Source organism: Symphodus melops (genome assembly GCF_947650265.1).
Source record: "Symphodus melops genome assembly, chromosome: 15".
NCBI classification, from domain to species: Eukaryota; Metazoa; Chordata; class Actinopteri; order Labriformes; family Labridae; genus Symphodus; species Symphodus melops.
The window spans coordinates 14,347,994-14,369,597 of NC_136705.1; the positions used below are offsets into that span (position 1 = coordinate 14,347,994).

Consider the following 21,604-nt stretch of genomic DNA (forward strand, 5'->3'; position numbering starts at 1 on the left):
GGGCTCATCAGCCATTTTCGCTACAGAGTCCAGAATTTCACCATGAAAAAACTAACTCATGTTGTTGCTGGTTGTGTTAGTCAGTCAGTCATGGAGTGGTATGGAGTGATGGATGGAATGATGGAATGGTGGATGGATGGATAGATAGCTATCCCAAGCTGGGAAACTGTGGGAATTTGATGCCTGCAATGACTGATTTACCTGACAGTATTCATTTCATAAACATTTCCCACACCTAACCTAGCTTTACCCTGTATCTTAAAAGGTTTAAAAGAAATATCAAGATTAAAATTAAAAGTTATACTATTCAGGTAATTTAAAACTAAAAACAAACTTTTGCTAAGAAAACCAGGAAATACAGTTGATATCAGTAAGTTATTGCTTTGCAAAAATGAACTCCATTGTTTTTTAGGTTGTTAATGCTGCATGGCATTGCCTTTTTCAGGGGGTTATATTTACAGTCTATGGTTTTAACACACAAAAAAATGATTTTCCTTGACATTTGAATCACTCCACAAGTGGATTGTTAAAGTTTGAACATGTTTATTGTGGAAGATCTGTGTCGGTACAGTAGTTTAATCAGTCAGCTACTGACTATGCATCTGATTTAGATAACCTTTGGGTATTTTTTTAGAATAACAAATCTTAAACAAGCTTGGGAATAACAATCATGGTAACAGGCTGACATCAAGACATTGTGCAAAACATTAAAATACCATAAATACGTCCTTCTTACATTATTCATTCTTTACTCTTTGACAATTTGCAACTTCTCACCAACTTTTCTGAAAAAATTTAACATGTGTAGACTCAACTTGAAAACTTAACAAATAGCATTTCATAACAATAACATGTTTCATCTCCCATTAATATTTAGGCTACAGCGGGATTCTTTGCCTCACAAACACAAAAGAGTGAAATAAGATCATAACCACATTTCATGTCTTCAGTTATCCAAACAGAGAGATCCAAATTCATAATAATGACTGTCAATAGTAAGCTCTTCTGTTTTGTGAGTTTCTTCTAATGTGTGTGATTACATTCATTCTTGTGGCCTTTGTGTGTGAGTTTGTGCAGTGGGTGTAATCACAGTATGAATTTTGTTTCACAGCTCATCAGTCTCTCCATCAAAGGGAACAGCATCCATCTCCATATTAATACTGCTTGGCTCATTACTTCCCACCCAGCCAATTGGAGTACGGTTGAAGGAAGGCCGGCAGCCAATCTCATGTTGGTACACCACCGGTTCAGGCTCCTGTTTGGTTTCGGTTTCCGGCATCTGGAATTTCAGGAACTGGTTGGCCTTCTCAAAGCCACCAAATGGTAGGGCGGACCTAGTGAACAAAGTTGAGAGGTAAATTAAGGCTCCTGTTCTCTCCAAAGTTTCTACAAAATTAGGCCTTGGGGGAATTACCTGTTGAAGCACTTGTACTTGGGTGTATCCTTTTTCTCAACTGGACCAGGCATTCCAGTTTTCAGAGTGGCAACAAGATTTTCATCCCCCTTCATGGCCTTCTCCCATGGCGAGATGTATGTCTTTCCAAGAATATGCACATCACCTCTTCCACGTCCTATAAAGATATCATATGACACACTAAAGAGGTCTGAAGAAAAAACTGTCTGAAAACAGTCTATGGACTGGCAAATTTAACATGTGTGATGTTTTTGGATTTATCAGGTTGAGGAAAAATTGTCAACATCTAATTTTCTTTGTTGCTATTGAATGAAAAGATCATTACAACTATCATGTGCAGCTGTCCAAAAGCCACCAACATCTCTTAAATTCTCATAATCTCATAATTCATGTCAAAAGGATTTTTAAACAATACCACATCCTAAATGAAAACGGACAAACTGTTGTTGCAGGGCCTAAATTCTTCTTCTTCTATCAATGTATTTTTTTGGGTTATTCATTTATTATTACCAATAAGGTATGATTGCTTCAATTTGTCAAGCAAAATCAAAAAAGTCTTAGTCTCTCGAAATTTGCACACACAAAAATAGAGATGCTGACCTTTCAGTGAAGACCCCTCACTTGCCCCTCCTCCTTGTCCACCTGTCCCCTGGTCGCCCTCACCAAGTCCTCCTGCACCTTTACTCCCAGGCTTTGGAGGAGGCACGGGGGGGCCTCCAAAGCCGTGCATCCCCACAATGTTCACCTGTCCAGGCTGTTTGCTTACAAAATGCCCTCCAACATTGATAATCTGACTTCCAATCTCACCTCCCAGAGATGGAACAAACTTCTGCAGGTTGTCCTGAAAGAAAATGTTTACAATCCTTATTGTCTCATGAAAGACCGCGATTCTTTGAACACAGAGAAATCATTTTCATCCAGATTTGGATTTGATTATCAAGAATGATCAAAGATTAGTGGTTGAAGAAGTAATTGGTACAAGGGACTTCAAAATAAAAGATCAAGTCCATTACAGACATCCCATTACTATGAATACAACTTTGATTGGACCTAAGGGAATTTCCCTTGCACTGAAAGGATAAAAAACTATAGAAACAGATTTTAAAAATATTAAAGTGTCACATAATTAAATGAGGGATTTCATGAGCAAGTTAAATAAAGTGCAGTGTGCTGAGTTCATACTGTATATTCAGAGCTTATTAAGCAGCAGGATACTGTGTGGTACAAATGTAATGCCTCTTTTAGTCCTCATCCTGGTCATTCTGTACCTAAAGTCAAGAGTTTATACTCCACTAAAGGGGGTTCAGAGGGTCAGCTGTGATCTTGTTGGCTAAATTCAATGCATACCAGTCTGTCATATAAGAATGCTGCACATTTTCTTCCCAGTAATCTTGCTAACAAGTTTAACAACCTTCTCCAGTTTGTTCTTATTCATATGGACAGTGCTCCTCCCCAACACTGAATACAAAAGGTCTGAAACTCTTGTAAAATAATTTCAACATAGTGTTGTCAAAACATTATACTATATTTCTCGAAAATCATATAATGTACTTTTTCTCAAATCTCAACACAAATTTCACTGTGAACGTTTTTTTTATTTATAATTCACATCACTTATTAAACTTTGAAGAAGACTATCTTCTTGAATGACAGTAGTGAGGCTTTATTTTGTTTATTCCTCTTGATCTGCTCTCACCATTGACTCACTGCTGAAGATGTCGGGGTTGTTCTCGTAGATGAACTTCTCCACCCTAATCTGCCTCATCTTGAACATTTTGGAGCCCCGGTTGTTCTGCAGGGAAAGTTCCTCCAGCATGATGTCTTTAGGGGTTCTGATCTTTGTTCCCAGGTCAAACTCAGAGGCCTCAGGATCCGTTTCATACTCTAGGTGAGGAACATTAGAATCACATAAGAAATGTGTTATTTTGACGTGTAGCGTGTAACTAAGAAGACTTTGACCTTTTACATTTAATAAAAGGTGACACTCACAATATATATTCACCAGAAAACAAAACACCCGAAAGTATTAATCAATAACATCAATTAGTAATCAAATGAGTTCAATGATGTGTTAAACTGAAAACATTATAATCAAACTCTGTGGACTGAAATATGTGTACTTTTTTTTTTAAACTCATTTTCTGGATACGTTTTCCCTGAACTAATGCAAACAAGTTTCATATTAAATAGAACACTTATTTACACACTGTTGATTGTATTTAAAACACTTTGAATAATGCAAAGTGAGTATTTAAGTTCATTAAGTTTAAAAACAAAGAGTTATTGAAGTTAGTGTCTCAAATCTTTGTTTTTCTCTTTCCCTGCAGACATTACTTTAACTAGCATGTTAAATACTGTAAGTAACCAACCTACACTATCATCAGTCTGTTTATGTATTTATATAAAAAGGTCTGCACTGAGCATGTCGAAATGTAGTTTCATATTCATTTCTCTTTGTGCCAGCCTTACCATCCTGACTGATATGTGATAGGTCAGTTATGATCCTGGAGAGCTTTTTCCGTTTGTTTAGGGGGGCAGGTTTTCCCAGAGGCGTGCCTAGAGATTCAGGGAAGAGCATGGTTAGAGTAGTTTAAACATCAGGGCCAAAAAAACGTCCTAAAAAAATCTTACTTTGAATCTAAAAACTTTGTATATTTTTATTTTTAATATGTTTAATAGTGAAACCTTTTTGAAGGAAATTTCCATTGTTAAGATATATGTCTGATAAACATCAGTTTTGTACCAGAATGATGAATACCAAATAAAACTATGACAAACAATGAATTTAAAAACAGTCCACTTAAATTATGATATGCTCACGTCACATGACATTGTTCCATTTTAAAACAAGTTCGGACAGTGATAGAGACTTAGACTGCCTTTATTGTCATTCAAATTTGAACTATACATTGCAGATAAGAAGATTTGACTTACTGTAGTGCATACATTTGCAAAGCTATGGTTGAAATTCACTGAATTTAAAGATTTATATAACACTTAGGAAGGAAACTTCAACACAATGCTTTACTATAACATCCAACAACAACCCCGCTCTTTACAGTCAACACATACAGCCATCAACAACCCCTGAAAGTAAATCCATGGATCCTAAATGTATCAGATGGACAGACAGCCCAGACCCTGCTCATTTTTCAAGTTGAAGGGGGAAGTCGGTGCCCTTAGATTCCCTACATACCCCAGTGGAACAGATGTCCGCCCAAATGAAAACATTTAGCATAATATGTTTTGTTTTGTTTGGGGACACACAAGTCAACATAAACAGAGGCATGTGAGTTCTTGGCAGGATTCAGGAATCAATGCATTCTCGGGCCTCATACTGCAGTACATTCAAAAGCCTTAGGACCATACAACATGTACTGATCATACCTGCAAGAGAACATGCATGTTTGGCTCAAGCAATTTAATAGCTTAAAAAATGTTCATAGCCTGTATTTCCTGCCTGCACGAGAAATGTATTAACTAATGGTGTATTCTACACTTTTTTGTGTCCCCGCATGCAATTCTGCATTCAACATTTTCCTTAAGGCCTAGTCAAGGGGCAAAACATCCCATCACATCTACTGACTGTAATTCAACCCACTGCAGCTATTTATAAAAGCCATTTCCAGCCAAGACATTTTAGTGACTTGTAATGGCGTCATTCACCTATCAAATGGGCTTGACGCTCTCAAAAACACAAAACACTGCTTCTGAAAACAATAACAAGTGTATGCTTGATCAACTCAAAACACATTTGAGATCTAGAACAGCTGCTGGCATTTCCATAAATAATTGCAGTTCAGGGATCTCTGGTGCTTAGGTTTACCACCCCCCTATCAGGGTTTGGTAACGCGATATATAAAATTTCTGCAACGCCCACATAGTCGAATGGTCAGCAAATTCGTCCACTCTTTTCGGCATTTTAATAGCTACAAGGAAAATGGGAAAGAAGCAAAGTTAATCCCAGAACAACTTTAACAATCGTTGGTTGAATTGAAAGCATTCTCATCGAAAGCAAAGTGATAGTTTGGTTCACTCACGTTTATGAAGCATTCCTCTGTAGGTATTTTATCGAAAGATTTGCACATTGAAATATTTTGCACATCTACATTCCTTCTCCCCATGTTGTTGTACTCAGAATTTAAGTCTAAGCTGTTGGTTGATTAGTAGAGCCAAGCACATCAACAAGATGGAGATCCACTTACCCGGTTTTGTTGTCATCCTTGGAGGAGATATAAACCTATAAATACCTAACAGAGAAGAGGGAACCCTCGGCTCAATGCTGGTGATCTTAATCACAAGTTTACAAATCCCTCAGTGCCTCTGACCCTTCGTATGGCTGGAACCAGGTCCAGGAAAGTGCAAAAAACCCACCCTTCACTCAGATGGCAGAGCTTCCAGAGGGTTGGGGTTGTGGTTGGTAGCCTCGTTGGTGTCAAGAAGGGAGGAGGGGGGAGATTGAAGTTAAGAGTATGAATAGGGATGGGGGCGTTAAGATGGGGGGAGAAGTCCCTGTTGGCCAGCTGAAAGTGCTGATGGGGATATTAAGGGAACAAAATCATTCTCACAGATGGTTCAGAAGCCTATATTTAGTAGCAAAGACTGAGGGAACAAAATTCAGCTATAAGATAACCTCAGAGGACTCAGGGGTGTGTTTGGGGTACACAATGAGATTGAGAGAGAGGGACAGTATATTATGTATACGTTCACAGTACACATTTAAGGTTAGGCATATATGTTCGTTTAGGGCCAAGTAAGCTTGTGTTTCACAGTGACAGTAACCTCCTACTCCCCCTGCAATAGCATAACCTGACACCAAATTGTCAGGTTATGGTAATGCAGGGGGAGCAATTGTCTAAATAGCTAAGTTAATTGTAGAATAAAACGGAGAGAGGCTTAACATAGTTCAAACTGTTTGAAAGAATACATTTTAAAGCACCATTTAATCAAACAGCCTACAACCTATTAAAAGACAATGCATTCTGTGTGCTGCTGTATGATGTTTTATGTTGTGTGAATGCATGACATATGCTCAGATTATTATTATTGGATTTTTTTTTTTTTTATCCATCATGGTCTGGGATTTAAGGTGGTTGTCAGAATTTCTAACATACTAAAGCCATGTGCCCGAAGTGCATCCCAAGTTGTTCCCATTCGAAATAAGTGATTTAAGAAAAAATGTTGAACACGATGAACACTGGATGAAGAATCTCATAATTCCTTTGAAGAAAAAACAAAACAGATGTGTGTATATATATATATATATATATATATATATATATATATATATATATATATATATATATATATAAACAGGCTTTTAAGCACTTGTTGAGTGTGGAAATTGACATTGTCATGCTACTCTGATTGCACACTCAGTCAAATATGCTTTGACTCACACACACCATAGCATCACCTAGTGGTAAATAGTCATCTGGCTAGAAGAAAAGGGTCTAACTGAGTTGATCAAAATATCCCTGATCATTTGACTGTCTCATGCATTGAAAGACAAAGGACGTGGACCGAATTGCAGAACTTCAAATTTATTTTGTCAAACAAAAAAAGGCAACCTAAAACTTACTTGAATAGTAAATCCTGAATGTCCAAAAAATTAAAACACATAGCCAAGAGGAAACACAAGGCACAGGAAAACATGAACGGAGATCCAACGCCGAACAGAGGAAACACTGAGACTAAATAGACACAGGGGTAATCAGACACAGGTGAAAACAATGAGGGCAACCAGACTCGAGGGAAACACACAGAATTAACGCAACACTGAAGATAACTACAAACTAAATCATGAAACTCTGAAGACACACGGAACTCAAGAATGAGCAGAGGCACAGGGAAGAAATTACACAATAAAACAGTAAACACTAAAGACTAAAAAAATAAACTCTAGGACACATTGATTTAAAGGGGGTCATCGCTATGTTCCCCAGATCCTATGTTCCCTGATTTTCCTAAAAAGGGTCCTATGTTCCGCATAACATTCCGGGGAACAGGACCGTTTTTTTTTTTGGTTTTTTTTTAAACAGTCCTATATTTCCTGCTGTCGTAAGCGGGTTAGGTTAGGGGTAGGGTTAGGGTTCGGGTCCTCTTGGGGGAAAGCAGGGAACATAGGACCCTTATTTAGAAAAAGGGTCATATGTTCCCATGCAAAGCGGGGAACATACTGTACGTACACTCTCGATTTAAAGAAACAAGGAACACCAGAGAAGAGACAGATCAAGAAAGATAACCAAGAAACACTGGGAGAGAAAATGAGGACCAAACAAATATAAATGTAAACTCTGACATTGACTATTTTAGAAAAATAAATCTATTCACAGTAATATCAGGTTCAAATCCAATGCTGTGACTTTTTACACAGTAATACTTCAGACCTAATTCCACCAACTAATAAGACTGATTTCAAACTGATTATGAATTAAATTTAAAAATGCATTTGTTTTCAACATTAACCAGAGTAAACAGAATTAAGAAACTATGTTTTTTTGTGACATTGGCTTAGTGGTAACAATTAGGCGTTCAGGATTTCCTTCTACTTTTATTATACAGGAAAGAAAATTAACTTGTGTTGTTGTTTTGCTCATGCCAAACCCTTTAAAGACACGTACCTGTGTCTGTTTGTAGAAGAATATCTTAAACTACAGTGACATCTGTATAGTGCACAAATAGGGATCCATGAAAAGCAAATGTTCATGATGCATCAACACTCTTATGAAGGTACTCACATTTTACTGGTCCTTTTTCTTTTTAGTTTTAAACTGCAGTTGAGGTTGTAGTGCTGATAAGTGAAGATGGTTAAATGCAAGTGCTCTTGAGACAGAACAGCTGAAGTGAAATGAAACCTGTGAGAATTTTGCCCATTCCTTTACTTCTGGTTCTCAAAGTATTCTGTATTTATTATTAATTTTGCTCTCTCTCTCTCTCTCTCTCTCTCTCTCTCTCTCTCTCTCTCTCTCTCTCTCTCTCTCTCTCCCTCTGGTTTTCTCTTTATCTCTCCAATATGTGTCCACTCAAAACCATTTTTGTGGCCTTTTAGACTGTGTCCTAGGTCAAGGCAAGATGGCCGTGTATTTAAGCAGGAAGAGCCAGGTGGAGATGTCTCTGGGGGTGAAGCTGCCTTTTTTAAAGATATATTTCTGGATGTGTTTTGCCTTAATTGGAGAAATAGGACAGTGGATGAAGTAGGAAGTCAGGTAGAGAGAGAGAGAGAGAAAGAAAGGGGGGTGCAACATGCAGGAGAGGAGCCACAGGCCAGATTTTAACCCGGGCCTCCCGCTGCACCACCAGCGCCCTTTGAAGCTGCTTTTATAAAAAAAAATATGACATCTAGGTTTTTGATTGACTTTAGTTTCTGTAGAGCCATGAGTCATGACAGGGTGCTGTGCTCCAGAGCTAATCAGTTTGTGTTTGAAGATGTGTTGATGTTGGTTTTTGTTTTGTGAATGTGAACGCAGGAGATGCGATGTTTTTGAACAATATGCAGAACGATGTACAAAGGTATGTTTAAATAATCTTTCTCTTTTTTTGATTTCTTTCTGTCTTTCTCTTGAAATAATATCTCTTCACTGTTCAACCTGACAACACGAAACGTTAACCTATCATTGAATATCTACCCAAGTTGTAAGTACTTGTTTTAAACACTTAGCTGCTTATCTGTCTTTTTTTTTAATCCTAAATTGATTTCTGCTCATATTGTAATGCTCTCTACATCTTAAAAGTTAAAAGCTAGGATAATGGAATATTGTCAAAAACTTGGTTCTTGCAAAGTAATTAATTATTTTAGCAATTTGTCTTTCATGAAATAATGCTTTCATCCACTTCAGATGTTTCTGAATTACTCAAACCAATATTGAAAATTATCCTGAGAATATATTTCTAATGTGTCCAACACTTTTTGGAACTTGAACTGAATATGCTGAAGCTTACTTTATCAAGCAATAACAATCCTCCGTTATGAAACACCCCTCAAAATTGTTAAAATCTGTTCTGCTTCAAATTCTCTCACATAAAGTCATCAGTGACACTGAAGTCAACCTTAAATCAAATATCAGCTTAAACAAAGTTGGTGTGTCTGTGTCTGTTTTCTGTAAAAAAAAAAAAAAGAGAAAAAGGCTGGAAAAAATTACCCACTGAAAGTATGGTTAAACACATATTTTTATTTAAACTAATATACACTTCTTGCATTGCTTAATTATTAATAACATAACTGTACGCATACATGCATATGCAAAATAATGAAAGCGCAGCATCACACAATGAGCAACAGGGGGCAGTGTAAAATCACATGTGTTAGACAACTGGAGAGCTTTCAAATCTAATTTTATTCCTCTAAAAATGTCTTGTCCCCCTGTCATTAATATGCCTACTCAGCATTTATATTCAACATTTTAAAGCTCATAACTGAATCCAGCTACATTCATAGAAATTATATTTTAGAAATTGTATAAAACAACTAAAGTACCATCCCAAGTATTCAAACATTACACTTTTTTATTTTATTATTGTTTCCATTAAAATACCTAGATACTTAATGTAAAAAAATCCATTGAATATATGTTTCTTACTTTTAATTAGCCACCACTGTTTAAGGAAAGACACAAGCTTAACCTCAGCGCTTCATTCTATCACCTCTTTTAGCTTTGCCAACAAACCTCAAACTTTCCTAGTCATACTCGTCAAACTTCTACAGGCTGTGGGATTTCATAACTATATACATTCAACCACACAGTAAATCCCACTTTTTTGCCACACTATTGACCATGACCCCTTGTGTAAAATGGTATGAGCCCATTCAGTAAACTGGCCAACAACATTCTGACTTCATCTCCCCTCTACTGTCACTCTCATTTCTTGAACCCCATTATAATGAATGCAGGTGATTCTGTATCAATCGACTTCCCTTTGTACCCCTTTGGATCAAATCACAATTAAACAAAATCAAATACACATTCCTTCATCTGTGTTATTTGTTTAATTAAAGTAAGGAATTCACATAAATATCTGCAAAGATCACACTCGTACTAAAAAGGCTCTGATGTGTCTAATGGAGGCTGTGGTGTTCAGTGGCAAGGATATATTCAATGAAAACTTTTTCTAAATGTGACCATGTGAAAAAAACATTTTTTTCAATTTAGCGGCGAAAGGTATTTGGCTCTTCCTCATTCAAACTTCACTTGCAAGAGCAAACCTTATCTTCACATATAGTTCCCAGTTAAATTGAAGCATGTTCAGCGATTTTCAATGAGTCATGCACCATCACCACTTGACAGAGAAGGCCCAATCCTCATGGATTTCTCATTGATAATGCTACAGACTAAATACTTTTTTGGCACATCAGCTAATAGAGCCTTACTGATTAATAGTATTAAATGTTTTAACATGAAAGCCTGAAATTGAGCTTTATGATCCTCCACTAAAACAAACATCTTCAATTAAATATGTACCTATTATAAGGATTGCAACTATTAATTTTCAACATCTCTCAGACATTTCAAGTTTCAAAGAATAATCAGTACAGGCTCTGTTTAGATGGTATTTCTTCTGAATTAGTAGAAAGATCTCCAGAAGCCTTACACAAACCTCCCCCAGGACAGGCATATGATATGTAGTAGGATAATTTATTGTTATTGCCACTCAGATACATGTTTAAATATATAAACTGGTAGCAAAAGAAATGGGAAAAGCAGCATTTGAATATTGATCAATATCAAAACTTAATGTATTATCTTCATAACCTTTATTTGTTCAATCAACCACCCAAAAATCAAAGACATTTGATATATGATTTAAGAGGAGAAAAGCATAGTATTTTCATATGTGTAAACTACAGGCAAAAGGCATTTTTTACTAGAATTAAACAATAAATAAAGTAACAAAACAATTCTTAATTAATTTACTCTTTTTTATAGTGCCCCGGGTCTCCAAACAGGCTGGACACTTCCCTTGGTGGCAACGAAACGTGGTTTAGGAGCCTGAACTGGGTCAGGTCTGAGTGGGGGCAAAGACGCAAGGATACTAAGTTCAGGAGCACTCTGGAACTGCTTGGCTGTCTGAAGCCCACTGCTGTATGATAATGGAGTGTAAGGTTTCGGCACTGCAGGAGGAAGAAGATTTGGAATAGTGGGGGCAGAAAATGTGGGTAGACTTGGCAGTGCAGCTAGATGGGAAGGAGGTGATACTGGATTTGAGGCACTGACTGGTGCTGTTGTTGTCAAAAAAGGGGCTGGGGTTGAAGTGAGATCAGAAGAAGGAGGGGATGTCAAGCCAGAATAGGTCAGACGCTCTCCAAGGGTAGTGGCTGAGCGGGGTGCAATGACCTTGGGATTCAGAGTAGGAGCTGACATAGGTGTGGGTGTTGAGAATCGCTTGACCTCAAAGACACGAGCTGTTTTGATTGGGATCTGTTTAGGTGGGGTTAATGAACTGCCCACCATTGTGTAATCCCCCTGTGGCTGCCTTTGGGCCTGGTAAGAAGGCATTGATGATAAATTAGCAGCACTTCCTCCATAGTTGAACATTGCAGAGTTGAGCTGGTAGGGCTGCCTTCTCATGAAATCGAGAGCTTTGATGCCCTCTCGTTGTGAGCCTCCCATACCCCTGCCATCTGGCTTGGTAGTATCCCTCTGAGGCCCTGTAGGGATAGATGGTGCCAGGAGTGGGTTGTACCCAATGGGTGGAGGGGCACGGACATTAGGGGAGTATTTCCACTGAGAGGGAGTTAAAGGATTGGAGGAGGAGTCAAGGGGCTGACCTACACTGTGCATTGCCATTTCCTGCTGGTAAGGGGTCTCAGGTGGGGATTCCACTACATACATACCCATGCGATTCTGCCTGCGGGCAAATAACTGAGCACCTTTTCCACCTGCTTGAAGAAATTGCGGGGCCTCATGGATGACTCGAGGCTTGGGTGCAACCGGAGGAGGTGCCCTTCCCATGCAAACCTCACCACTTCTGTCCTCCTCTACATCGTCATTGATATTCTCAGACTGTGGTTGGCCATATTTGTGTTGAGTGGACCTGTCATCAAGGTTCTGTACCATACATAGTAGCTCAGGATTGGGGGACTTTTTTGTGACTTCTGGCACATTAAACATTGGTTTTGGTTTCCCAGTACGCCGCCGAGCCTCAAGTAAGATTCCTGTTTTACCAGTTGGACCAGGAACAGGGGTTTGAGCTACTGCTTCTGGCTGGGACACCACTGACACTGCAGCTGTAGGTGCTGTTGAAAACTGAAGTGGAGGTGGTATTTGAGGGGAAGGCACTGGGGCAACTAGGTTGGCAGAACCAGGAATATAGGGTACATGGGGAACAGGGGCTGGAGCAATCCGTGGTTGAGGAGCCTGTGGAAATGAAGGCATAGGCCCTGTAGTAAAACTTACAAATGGAGCCTGTTGAACTGTAGTTATTGGTGGTGATGGCTGAATTTTCTCTACAGTTGTAGAGATGGCAGGAGGGTGAAAGGAAACGTGACTTTCTGGCGTCGAGAACACTGTTGCAGGAACAGGGGGTACCTGTGATGTAAATGGTGTTGCATTATGAGATAGTTCCAAGGCCATGGAGAATGGTGGTGGCACAACAGCTGCTGAGGCTGGACGCTGGTTTGTCTTTGTTACAGTAGGTCTGAATGTTACTGGGGCAGTTGCAGCTCTAATGCTAATAAAGCCAGGAGTAAAAGGACGCGCTGTTCTGTTAAGGACATTACTTGCAGGTTGTTCTGGTAAAGGTGTTTCAGCTGGTGGTGCAGGTCGGGTCAGAACAGTAACTGAGCCAGTGGGTGGTTTGGGTGCCACAGGTGGAGGTGACATCACCATGCTAGCAGTGCTCACTGCAGAGTAGGGAAAGTCCCCATTAGTTATTCCATAAGCTGCAACTTGACCAGAAGTCTGGGAAGGTTCTTGCTGAATTGCTGTAGATCTGGATGATAACATCTGTGGTGCCTGGAGGATTGGTTGCATCTGTGTTTGCATCTCTGTATGTAACTGATACATTTGATCCTGCTCTTGGACTTGAGACTGTGGAGGAGCTTGAGGTTGTGCTGCCTCGGCCTTCTTTGCATGCTCAACAGCCCTCTTTCTCTGCTGCTCAAATAATTGAGCACCCTTGCCTGTGGTGTCACTCAAACCTGGACTTGGAGCTTCCTCTGCCCCATCTCCACGACCTTCAGTGCCTGCAGTTGCCCTCTTCTCCAGCATTTCCAAATAGTCACTATCCCATGTTGGGTCAGGAACTGATGAAAACCCATCCTCATCAAACTCTGATTCACTGCCAGGGAATACTCCATCTTCCTCTTGTGAATCACGACAGTTATCCTCATCCACACTACCAAAGCTGGTGAGGGTGTACTTCTTGGAGCGCTGCCGCCTCTTCTTGAACATCAGAACCCCCTTGGAGTGAGGGTTAGGAGCATCAGTCAGTAGGCATGCAATTGTTCGACACTTGCTTTTAGCTTCCTTTACATTCTTGTCTTGTTGCGTATCCCCTCGATTTAGTTCTGCAATTTGAAAGGCATAGCTGTTAGTCATAGTTACACAATAGTGTAACAGGACCTCTATGTTGAAAAATCTGTATTAAAAGATTTAATCTTTGAACCAAAAACTTCACTTGGCATCAGCTACTAAACATACACATTGACTTCCCTTAATCCTTGATTTGCAAATTCACAATTTAAAGTGCATAATAAATTGCATGCAAATTTTATGCTGTCTAACTTTAAATTAAGTCCATTGCAAGTTAGACAGTGTGCACAATGTTCCTTTAAGATTACTATGGAAATGGTCAGGTATTTATTTACAACTGAAAGTGCTCCCTTTAGCCTGTTGAAAACAGCCAAAAACTTTATTCGTAGTGGATTTCCACCTCGGATTAGGCCAGAGGTTCCCACAGTGGGCCATAGTCGCAATGACGGGGGGGCATGAAAAGTTTTGGGGAAAAAGAGGAAGAAGAAAAATTCCAATGTACTATGTTTGTATGTTGTATACCTATGTGAAGCCCTGTATCCACCTAACATTTTTATCTGGGCAGAAAAGAGCTGTCTGTGCGCTTGTGAGTGTGTGCATGAAGCGTGTGTGTGCTGAGAAGAAAAGCGCTGCACGTCCCTCCATGACAACAGTTTGTTGACACCGGCCGCTGTGTGACCAACAAAGCTCCATTACATTTTACTGCACGTTTTATTTTTGAGATATGACGCAATGGGGATTCAGGTACAAGGTACGATCTATATATAGGAGACTAAAATACTGAGAATATTATACATTTTGAAAAGAATATAAAACTTGAGCGCCCAGAGCAGCTGAATAAAAACTGCAGATCCCTTGTTGAAAAGACGATGGTCACTACGCTTTTCATCCAGGCATTTTTGCTGCAAACGCTGTCTACCGATTAAAAACAACTGCAAAAAGACACTGGAGCTAAGAAAAAAACAGATGGACAGGGGACCTAATGTTGAATCTTATAAAAGTATTTAGTTGAATATTGCAGTTATACTCCTAATTGCTACTTTAGAATTGGCTTGATTTGTTTGTTTAAGTTTAATCTTCACACATTGATGCTGCCATTCTTATTCTGTTTTGGTAAATCTCAGATAAATAAAAAAAACACAAGACTTGGGCATTGTAGAGTTTTGTAGTTTCTGATTTGTGCAAAATTGATCTCTTTTCAAAGTTTTTATTATTATATTATTTATTACATAACATGATTTGTTAATGTTTCAGGTCTTGATTATTATAATAACAAAGTGAAATACATTGAACAATGTAAATACCAGCTTCCTTATGTGACATTTTAGATTGACAAAATAACTTCTGCTCTTTTAGATTTGTAGCATACAATGATAACACTGAGCTTAACGAATTAACATGACTCTTTGATTAGTTAAGATTGTTGACTGTCAGATATGATAACAGGGAAACATTGGGGTTCTTCATTTTTAGATTCAGATCTTAATTATGAGAGTAATCGAACCGTAATCAAATCATAATTCTTATCAAAGTGACTTAGACTTAATTTTGAACTACATGCAAATTGGTAAATTGGTCATAGTTATGAGCACGTCTATAAATAAAGTCGCACCTTACAGGGAAAAGTTGTATTTATACTGAGAACTGTTCTTCTTGACTATAACTGCACAGACCAGCTGTTGTTTACTTTGGTTATCCAATGCTGCACTGCAAATCAGATGACATGTATTACAAAGAACATTTTATTTTGGATTATAATACCTTTATACTGAAAAATAACATGATAAAAGAAGCATACATTAGGTAAAGACTAGTGAATATGTGGAATAAGTATCTATTATGTGGCTTCAGTTAATGACATGTTTTGTGTGTTGTGACTCCACCAAACATTGACATTTGTCAAATATGTAAATAAACTTTGGAGATACCATGTGAAATATAATGTCTGACATTGTTTTTTCTCAACTCTACTTACTGGCTTGCTTGGCCTTTTCCATGTAGGTTGTAGTGAGCTCTTCGTCAATAGGTTTATTCAGAGGACCAACCATGGGAACCAGCTGGCTGCGTGAACTTAGCATCATGGCCTCCTTGGCTCTCTCAGGGGAAACCAATGGCACATTGGAGGGTTCTAGAAAGCCACTATCCTCTTCTTGTCCTCCGTCTCGTGCACCCTGGTCATCTGCTGAGGAAATGATGGAGGAGGTCTCAGTTGATGTCTGGGAGGACCACATTCCTGGACCAGGAGGTTGGTAAATCACTTCCCTTCTTTTCACCCCTGGTAGGCCTTCTCCTCCAACTCCATCAAGCCCACGTCCAGCCAACAAATTTGGGTAAACATGTGCATCAGGAGCACTGTCATAGCCGCTCATCTCTGACGTCTCCCCGCCCTCAGGAGAGGCTCGTCCGGATAGTTTTATTGGGTAGGAGTTGCTGGGACTACGGCGTTTCTGCCGCCGTTGCCGCTCATAGCCTGCCACATCAGCATCACTGTCTGTCTCACCATAATAAGCCTCACTACCAGGAGGAGATGTCAATCCGCTTGTTAAAGAAGAGCGGCTACGGTGGACCTCACGAACAGGTGCATGATGGAGATGGGTTGGTGATAGCGCTCGCAGAGCCGCCCGATACTCTTTGTCGATGCGTGGAGATGGGGCACGGGTCACAAGCACCACTGACTGAAAACCAGCCGGCACCCTGCAAACAATTTAAGGTTTAAAAGTTATTGATTTGGCCAAAAAAAGACCAATTGTTATTTAATAATTTTCCAAATTATGTCTGTTCTAAGATCAAGGATCTCTACAAAAGCAGCAGAGACATTTGTAAGTAATTGTGATTTTTAGTCATTTTGGGAATGTAACAAATAAATTCACATATATACTGTATATAAATTGTGAATGTTGTGAATAACATCATTACTCTTGACTCTGACCTTTTGACCTTGATGTGTAATAACCCAGGGGAGCTGTCGATTAGGTCCATGGCCTGGGCATGGGATAGCTTTGCACATGGTTTTTCGTTAATGGACACAAGTTCATCAGCTTCTTGTAACCCAGCTCGGCATGCCTTGCTGCGCTTACGTACCTGCAAAAGTGAGGGAAAAGTTATTCTTTGTATGAATCTGTTCTTGAATTAATACTTTTTTAAGTCCTTTTGTTACCAGTGCAATATAGCACTCATTCAAGAGATATCAAAGTAAATCATATGTCTTAAGTTACTATCTCAATTCAAGACCTTGAGGGGAGTACAAGTCCAAAAAGTACAAGACTTTCACTTTAGACTGCTGACAATAAATTCAAAGATCATAGACATTTCTTTAGTGTTCTATTGCCAAATCTCCTTGAAGCACAAGCCCAACAATTTAACCAGATTTAAGTATGCTGAGCCTGCGAGCTGCTGTTTTGATATCAAATATCAAATCACACCAAGTACTTTTGTCTTTGTATTGGACAAGGACGAAAAAATGCTACCGTCTTGTCTTTATGATAGTGACTGATAGCCAGACGATTTTGTCCTGACAGATGATCTTGCTGGGGACATAGGCCACATATTGCACCCTGAGTGGGCCACTCATGCACACTTGAATTGCAAAATGCCAGCCAGCAGCCATCTTCTTTGGTACGCTGCTATTTGTGCCCAAGGTCTGTCAGGACCATGGCGTTTTGCCCATTCTAAATTGCCTCAGGTCTATGCAAGCCATGTCAACATGTCTCAGTAATTCATTTCAGATATTTCGAAGAGGATGACAGCAAATCTAGCTGTGATGGCACTACCATGTATACTTGGATGTTATATGTTTGATTTCAGAAATCAAGAAACCTAATTTCTTTTCCTTTTAGCTATGTTTGCCTGTAATTAAATCCCACATCCCCATTAAGCTAAGCCTTTCAAAGTGGCTTGTGCCTGCCTGCTATGCAGGATGTCAGTCATTCATTCAGTCAGTCGCCTTGTGGTCTCATGTCATAACAGTTAGAATGCCCTTACTTGCTTGCACAGATACACACCACATGGGCTAATACAAAAATACACATAAAGTCACATAAATAAACACATACATGGGCATACAGGTCCACAGGCACTGCTCTTTCAGTGAGAACCCAAACTGCTCCACCTGTTGTGGACGTAGTGTGAGACCTGTCAAGACTACACCTTCATACTCTCAGGGGTGAAGGAGCATGCTGTTTTGGATAGTTGGACAGAAACAGCTGTTGACCACCGTTGTAAAGGTGATTTGGTGTCCCCTGTCACTGTGTACACATTACCACATCCTACATAAGTCAACTACATGTATCAGGATAAACATTTTAAAAAGAAATCATTCTTTACATGCTAAGGCTAAGTATTGTCTGTTGGGTTTATCTTTTATGAGAATGAGGTGATTGGCACAAAGGTGCACAATCCCTATTCCTTTATTTCTGACAAGAAAACCAAGTGATCCTCTCTGCCAAAAAATATATATGATAGATGAGATTTAGAAAGAAGTTAATTGATTGATAAAACAGCATTGTCAGACATGGACCAAAATTTGTCTTGCATCACAGCGGCTCAGTTTGCAACATAAACATTAAGACAAGATCAAGATATGTTTGAGACAACATTCAAACACCAAAAAAACATTCAGAGGCTTTCGTAATGATACGTGATACCTTGAACAGTTTTTTCTGTTAAAGTATGTAAAATGTTTCATAGTTTTTTGGGGGGAACTTCAAGAAAAAACCTTTTTAGAAAATCAGGGCTTAAGGTAAAAACAAGCTATTTGGTTTCTCTATAGTCTTCAGTTCGTCAAAGCTGGCTTGGTGCCTGAACAGAAGCGACATATTCCATGCATAAGAACCTGCAAAAAGACGTTGTTGGATCTTCCTTAAAGTGCAAGATACTAAGTAGCCCATGTACAAAAATAGTGTATGAGGTACTTTTTTGAGTACTGAGCTGAAACGAACACCTTGGCCCGTGGCCTGCTGCTTCTCAACCAAATATAGCCACTAAGGAAAGTAGTTTTGCTAATTCAACATTTCTTTTTAAATTGGTGCGCACATGTGAGTTTGAATAATGTATATTTTAGCATGCATCAACTGCAACATGTAACTTTACCTGCATGAATCAGATCATAATAATCGTTCAGGGGTTAACTGTATCCACAAGCTTTCTCTTTCTCTTTTAAGACCAATACTTATTCAATGAAATTATGACTATTGATAGCAAAATATTCTCAGCAATGTGCACATTACATTGCAAAATGAAAATATCAAGAACAGTTTCAGAAAGTCAAGGGCAACAAATTAAGAAACCAATTAGGAACTGTAGAGATTCTCTGATAAGTGTTTTTGTTTTTTATCTATGACTCTGGGATTCTTGCAGTTAAACAGGACAGGCGTTAGTCAGTAGAAGATATTCTACAAGGTCGGCCTACATTCCCAGTTGAACTTGAAGTTTGAATATCACCCAGTCAATCATCAGTGTGCATTGCATGAAGACCATTCTTAAACAAGTAGATGACTCATATTCAGGCCCCAAACCAACTTGCATGACAGCCAATATTCCATTTCAACTTTATTCACAGCTCCTTAAATCTCCACCTAATATATCTCAGCTTAAGTTTCCTTTGCGAGGCTGTTATATCTAACACATTTTACAATACTTTGCTCTGAGCAACCTATGAGTAATACCATTAAACCGTTTATTGACCTGCCTTACCTTAGCCACCTGGAGTGGTTTCTGATGTTCCACACCTCCCTGAAGACGAAATCCCCATGGTGCTCCACCGGACAATGTAATTGTCACTTCCTCTGCAACCATTGTTCTGATCTCTATCCGTTTTTTTTTTTTTTAGGTTTTCTTCTTTTTCTGGTTTATTTTCCACTGCTCTTTAGGTTTTAATATTTCTGCCAGGGGAGGGCCCTCAGTGCATTGGCCCCATCATCAGCAGACAAGGGCTCCTCAGAGAGCTCTCACCTGCTCTTTGCCTGCCACACTGTCCAGGCACTGACTTCTCTCTGAGTCCAGCTCCGAGGCCGAAACTCACACCTGAAGACACACATGGAAATACACTCTAGTGCGCACCCACCCACACTTAGAGTGGGTTAACTATCAACGGGGAGAGTGAGGGAGAAGGAGAGAGAAATATGACTGGAGAGGGGTCTGTGTCTGCTTACACTGAGGAATGCCTGCCCCCAAATGAGCAAGGGGTGGTTCCAATGTAACACTTGTCCTGTCACTCAGACCTATGTCACTGTGTTGCTGATAGCCCTGCCAAAAATAGGACACCATGGCCACCACTCTGTTACTTTGCCCGCTCCTCTGCAGACCAAGGGAAAGTTAACATTCAGAACGTCCAAATGGCACAGTTTCATATCTGGCTTTATAGCACTGAGGTCATTAGTAACCTTTAGTAAGACTCTCAGATATCAAGGTTGCTATTTGCAATGGTAGAACATTCCACATCCTTGTTACTTTTAAATGTTCTTCGAATTTACACCAAAGGGCGCAGATTAAATTAATGATGTAGACAGTGAGTTGATGGACTTTGCCACTGAGGCTACTGTTTATCTTTCCAGCTTCTCAGGGCCATTAGACATTCTGAGCTGTTATCACAGAGCCTTATGATAAATACTTCTGTGGGCTCTGGATTAAGCTACTGTAGAGCTCGAGTGAAATAAACTATATGTTAAAATCCCACATTCTGAATGAGCGAACAATTCTTTGCAAACATTAAAGGGGCCCATGCTTTCTTGTATTAAACAAACAAACTGACAGGTCAATCTTACTTTGAGCCATGTAAAGCATGCATGACTTGCAAATTATTACTGCGTAATGTGTAAATTGCATGGAGTATTTAAAATGGGTACTGCAGTCCAAATCCAAAACATTGGAGATAGCTGTCTGACCCTGCACCCTCCTTCCTAGAGTCAATGGGCGTGCAGGTTTCATGTTAAGGACAATGAAGCTTCCGTGACAAAGCAGCTTCAACAACTGTTAAAACCACCTACTTCTCTGTCAAAAATACAGACCATTCTGCACCAGAATCAAAATGTAAGAAAAGGGCATACTGACTGCTGCATTGCTGTCAGCATATACAATAGCAATAACATAAAATTGGCTTAAAGGTTGCTAAAATAATCAAAGTAAACAAAAAAAGGCATGTATTTGTTTGTTAATATGTAAGAAATTTCATTATGTTTGCCCCCACTCTTGATATTAATGAGAGGCACATTTTAGTGGCAGGCCACTAAAACATAGTACATGAAGCGTAATGGATCACTAACATTGTATAGCTTTATCCTTTAGCACCTTTCATTACTGAGCTAAGTTTCACAGAAATGTGTCAAATATATTTATTATATATGCCTAAATGTCGGGTTATTCAATCCTGACCAAAGTGGACAAGACCCATGAAAAATACAATGGTTGCTGTACCATGGATACAGCAATGTTCAATTAGGTGGAAACAGGTGCAATAAGTTCATAGAATTTTAAAGTTTTATTTTGGGGCTTTTTATACCTTTATTTAGGATAGGACAGTGGATAGAGTCAGGTCAGATTGGGGATTGACATTTGGGAAGATCCCACACCCAAGCTTTGAGAACTTCTGTATAGCCCCCATGCATGGGTCATATGTTTTACTTTGATATATTGTGGTCAAAACCTTTATCAAGTTTGCTTTCCTTATTCTCATTTTGTCTTTTTACGATTTTAATACTCTAGATTTGTCAGAAATATAGCATCT

General features: G+C 39.2%; 2 protein-coding genes across 2 annotated transcripts; both read right to left on the reverse strand.

Annotated features, from left to right (window-relative positions):
* Positions 1-523: 523 nt before the first annotated feature.
* myoz1a (myozenin 1a) lies at positions 524-5,860 on the reverse strand. The gene is made up of 6 exons (XM_079363081.1): positions 5,620-5,860; positions 3,884-3,970; positions 3,111-3,298; positions 2,015-2,255; positions 1,415-1,571; positions 524-1,334 (listed from the first exon to the last, which is right to left on the reverse strand). Exons 1-6 carry the CDS (start codon positions 5,633-5,635, stop codon positions 1,106-1,108), a joined length of 918 nt encoding a protein of 305 aa, XP_079219207.1. The 5' UTR covers positions 5,636-5,860; the 3' UTR covers positions 524-1,105.
* A 3,705-nt stretch (positions 5,861-9,565) lies between these two features.
* synpo2la (synaptopodin 2-like a) lies at positions 9,566-19,990 on the reverse strand. Its single transcript, XM_079363041.1, has 4 exons — positions 19,576-19,990; positions 16,814-16,965; positions 15,860-16,578; positions 9,566-13,919 (listed from the first exon to the last, which is right to left on the reverse strand). The coding sequence occupies exons 1-4, from the start codon at positions 19,675-19,677 to the stop codon at positions 11,332-11,334; spliced, it is 3,561 nt and encodes a 1,186-aa protein (XP_079219167.1). The 5' UTR covers positions 19,678-19,990; the 3' UTR covers positions 9,566-11,331.
* Between the last annotated feature and the right edge of the window lie 1,614 nt (positions 19,991-21,604).

Bases quoted from the DNA above. Each gene is read 5' to 3' on its own strand.
- myoz1a (XM_079363081.1), bottom strand. The intron at 1,572-2,014 runs GTCAGCATCTCT...ATATCTTTATAG, and splicing joins TGAGGGGTCTTCACTGAAAG to GACGTGGAAGAGGTGATGTG. The intron at 1,335-1,414 runs GTAATTCCCCCA...TTTGTTCACTAG, and splicing joins AAGTACAAGTGCTTCAACAG to GTCCGCCCTACCATTTGGTG.
- synpo2la (XM_079363041.1), bottom strand. From the start codon at position 19,677: ATGGTTGCAGAGGAAGTGACAATTACATTGTCCGGTGGAGCACCATGG. The intron at 16,579-16,813 runs GTCAGAGTCAAG...AATTGTTTGCAG, and splicing joins TTACACATCAAGGTCAAAAG to GGTGCCGGCTGGTTTTCAGT. The intron at 13,920-15,859 runs GTAAGTAGAGTT...TTCAAATTGCAG, and splicing joins GGAAAAGGCCAAGCAAGCCA to AACTAAATCGAGGGGATACG.